At 32.1% G+C, this 4,286-nt stretch overlaps 1 protein-coding gene across 2 annotated transcripts; it reads left to right on the forward strand.

Moving 5' to 3' along the window:
- The first annotated feature begins 2,179 nt into the window (after positions 1-2,179).
- Positions 2,180-4,286, forward strand: LOC112791747 (uncharacterized). 2 transcript variants are annotated; one of them, XM_025834699.3, is made up of 4 exons: positions 2,180-2,900; positions 2,992-3,144; positions 3,229-3,434; positions 3,888-4,286. In XM_025834699.3, the coding sequence occupies exons 1-4, from the start codon at positions 2,448-2,450 to the stop codon at positions 4,090-4,092; spliced, it is 1,017 nt and encodes a 338-aa protein (XP_025690484.1). In that variant the 5' UTR covers positions 2,180-2,447; the 3' UTR covers positions 4,093-4,286. The 2 variants fall into 2 exon arrangements, with proteins under 2 accessions (XP_025690484.1, XP_072083634.1); XM_072227533.1 differs by having other exon boundaries at positions 2,241-2,900; positions 3,229-3,424.

Genomic DNA, 4,286 nt, shown 5'->3' on the forward strand with positions numbered 1-4,286 from the left:
ATATATCCGATATCTAATTCGATCCGCATGAAAAAAATACGCGAATACTAGATCTGATTTGATAATTTCAGTACAGATCATATCAAAATTTTGGTCATATCCAATCTCCGTTCACCCAAACTTAAATTTGTTCTTTAAAAAAACCGGTCAACAATGAAAAAAACCCGGTCAACAAATAAAAAGAAAGAGAGAGCGCCCCATTCGAGTAAGGACAATGTGGGTTGGTTTGAGTCGTTCCAAATTGTCATTGCTATGTTAAAAATTGAAACCATGGCCCGAGTTCAATTTTGCCTATGGATAAGATCTAGTAATAAAATTGGGTTCATCTTTATTTAGACCATGTGTGTTTATCCACTCAACTTAATAACTACAAAATTTAACCAAATTTATTACAATAAAGTGACATTTTTCTTTGTTAATTTTTCTTTTAAAATAACACACCTTAATTATAGAATAACTAAAGAAATAATTGTAATTCATTGTTATTAATTATTTGATCCTTACTAAAACTTTTTTCCATTTTTTAGCTATCTATTTAACTTTATATGTGATCAAATAAAATTTATTTTATTTAAACTAATATATTTTGTATATATAAATGCCAACAAAACTAATCAAACAACGAAATAAAACATATCTACAATCTAAAACACTTTATATTTTTTTATTTATTGATTAGGCCATTAATTAATAAATTTTTATTAAACTATCTCATCATTGGTATATATATATCAATTTATTTTCTATTATTTAGATATCGGGTATTTTCCGTCTATGTAAAAGGAATTCCAAGTTTTAAGTTTTTGATATTTTTATTTTATTTAAAAAAAGTTTAAATTGTGTATTCTATCTTTTTTTCACGACTAAATTATCAAGATAATACTCAAAAATTTATGTCACTCACAAAAGTAACTTTAAGGATATTAACCATGAATAAGTTTTTGAAAAATTAAAAAAATATAACAAAAAATTAAATACTAAATATATATTCTAAAAATTAACTTTAGAGATAAAATTTTGATATAATTTTTTATAAATATTATTAAAAAAAATTTTATTCTTTAAATTTGATAGTTTTATGTCTAAGTAAATTTTTAAATTTTTTTAATTGTAAATGACTAAAATTTTTTAAAAAATAAAAAAATCTAAAAATTAAATTTCTTTCTAAATTTTTTATATAATTTTTAAATATTTATTCAAATATTATCACAAAATTTTAGATGAAATAAAAAATATAAATATTATTTTATTATTTATAAAAAATATAATATTTATTTATTATTTTTATCATATTTTTAAATAATTTAGAGACGAGAAAGTTTAGGAACCAAAATTTTTATTAAAATTTGATCAACATTTAACTAACAAAAAAATTGTATAATCTTACGTTATTAAAAATATTAATAATGACTAATTGATGATTACAAATTATAAAACCTGATCTCCTAACATTCTACTTTAGACTATATTTGGTTAAAAAAAAAATTGAATAAATTTTTATTTTTTTAGATATATTTAGATAAAAAAATAAAAAAATATTATAAAAAAATAATTTTATCTTTATATTATAAAATATATTAAAAAAATAAAAAAATAATATTAAAATAAAAAATTTTAATTTTTCTAAATATTAAAAAATTAATAAATTTCATCAATTTTTTTTTAATTTTTTTATTCTTTAATTTCTCTCTTCAACCAAACAAATTTTTTTTTCTTCTTCTATTTTTCCTTCACACAAATATTAGGTAGCGTTTGTTTTGCAGTACTGGGATAGAGACTGAGAGACTGAGACACAGTATCATGTTTGTTAGTTCAGAGACTGGTATTAAAATTTCTGTTTCTGCCCTCAAAATTTCAGTATTTCGGTGCCTCCAAAATGTAGAGACATAGGGGATTGATATTTTTAGAAACAGAGACTGAAACTTTAATAATATTTTATACCTAAAATACTCTCATTTTAATTAATTAATTTCAATTTTATCCTTTGTGTAAATTAAATTAGAGTTTTATTCTTGTTTCAATTTTTGTCTCTCACTTGACACCAAACAGAATACTTAAATTTATTTCAATCTCCGTCTCTTAATGTCTGTCTCTCAGTCTCAATCTTTCAATATCTGTCTCTTCATCAAACGCTACGTTAGAGATGATATAGTCGATAACATGTAACAGAGTAACAGACTGCTGGGTAACTTTTTTCTCATCTTATAAGAGCCTTGAAAACGACATCGTTTTGCACGGGAAAGGTGGCACACGGCACTGGCCAACACATAGCCACGTTCCAATATTGCACCAATAACACGACAACACTGGCGCCCATCTTCATCCTTACAAGTCACAACTTCCCCCACATAAATATCTTCTCCCCTCGCTCTTCTCACTTCTCACTCAAACCCCTCCCCCTCCCGCCGGTCTTTCTTTCTTTTCTTCCTCCTCTTGTTGTTTCTGCCATGGCTGCGAATCTGGGCAACCTGGCACTCTTACTAGACATAGCTTCCCCGCGGAGCATCATTCTCGACAGGAAGCTTATTCGCCCCGCCGGGATCGACGTTGTTTTGAGCTTGTCACCCAAAAGGGACCATGAGGGAGAGTATCGGAGCAGCAACAACAACCTCCGCGCGGTGATGGCCCGGGGGAAATCCAACTCCGAGAAGAACGGGGTCGGGTATGACGCCGAGTCCAGCGACGAGGACAATAATGGCGGAGGCGGCGGGTTCTGGGAGACTGAGGAGTGGGAGAATGAAATACGGAGGAGAGTAAGGGATTTCGAGGACAGGAGAGCGCTTGAGAAGAAGGCCGAGGAGTTGCAGAGCCGCGGCGGCGATGGGACGCAAGGAGGAGAGGAAGGTACGGAGGAGACCGAGGAAGAGAAGAAGATGAGAGTGAGAAGAGAGCTCGAAAAGGTTTTGTTTGTTTCAATTGACCTATTGGTGATAGATACATGATGAGATGGGATCTTAACTTTTATGTTTAATGAATGAATGTGGCGTGCAGGTGGCTAAGGAACAAGAAGAGAGGAGAGCGACGGCGCAATTGATGTTTGATTTGGGTCAGAAAGCTTACGGAAAAGGCATGTACGGACGTGCCATTGAGTTTCTTGAAGGTGCACTCACTATCATCCCCAGGCCTACTTTATTTGGTGGTGAGGTTGGTCGGCTCACTTCTCTCTGTTTATCTCTCTAATTGATGAGTGTAGATGGAGGGTTTTTAGGGTTTTGTTATTTATTTCAGATTCAAATATGGCTTGCTATGGCTTATGAGGCCCACAACCGCCACAAAGACTGCATTGATCTGTACAAGCAACTAGAGAAGACGCACCCCAGTATTAGCATCCGCCGTCAGGCCTCTGAGCTTCGCTACATTTTGCAAGCGCCCAAGCTCAAGATATCACAAGAGGAGATGGTCACCATACCCTTGATTGGTTCTAGTTACGACAGGTTCTTTCATTCTTACCATAATCTTTATACAATCCTAGTTTGTGGCAACAAATTATTTTTCTTGTATGCTGATGCATGATTCACAACTAGACAATGAACACAAGCAATTTGGCTCAATTTCCACAAATATCATTGCTTTTTTATTCCTTATCAATCTTTTTCAGTGGTTATTGACTTGTATAGAGTATAGGTGATACAGAAGGAATTTCATTTCTTGCAACTTGCTCAAGTTGTTGTACTGTTCATGTCAAATCGTCAATGTGTGATAATCTCTATTCATGTCTTATTGTCACTGAGCTGTGTCCCACTACACTGAACTGCCTCGGCATTTGTCACATTGTGGTGGATCATAACTATTAACTGCATATATAGTAATTTAAATTGCACTTTATTACTTTTGTGACTTGGAGCAAATTAGAAAAATAATATTTTATTTGTTACCATGCAATGTAGCTATGCGGGAACATGGAGTGATAAGTACAAGGACAAGGATCGAATAAGTGGATCGGTTACCAACCAGCTTCCATCTTCAAGAGATTACCTTGGGGATTTTCTTGTATGGAAACCTCCAATTGGGTTAGAGAAAAGTAGAGCTTTCTGGATTGGATTGACAGTATGGTTGGGTTTGGTTGGCGCTGCCCTCATTATTCAAAAATGATCATACACTTATACATACACATTTTGCCGTCTCCAATTTCTCATCTATCCGTTCTACTTAATTAGCTCTAAGATTTTCTTTTTGATTTGTATATACATAATTATAATTATATATAGATTCTAATGTGAAGCCCCATGTCACTGTAACATTGTTGTACCGTTTGTACTTGTGGAATATATTTGTAAAATTAATTA

Source organism: Arachis hypogaea, chromosome 3, assembly GCF_003086295.3.
Source record: "Arachis hypogaea cultivar Tifrunner chromosome 3, arahy.Tifrunner.gnm2.J5K5, whole genome shotgun sequence".
In the NCBI taxonomy this organism is placed as follows: Eukaryota; Viridiplantae; Streptophyta; class Magnoliopsida; order Fabales; family Fabaceae; genus Arachis; species Arachis hypogaea.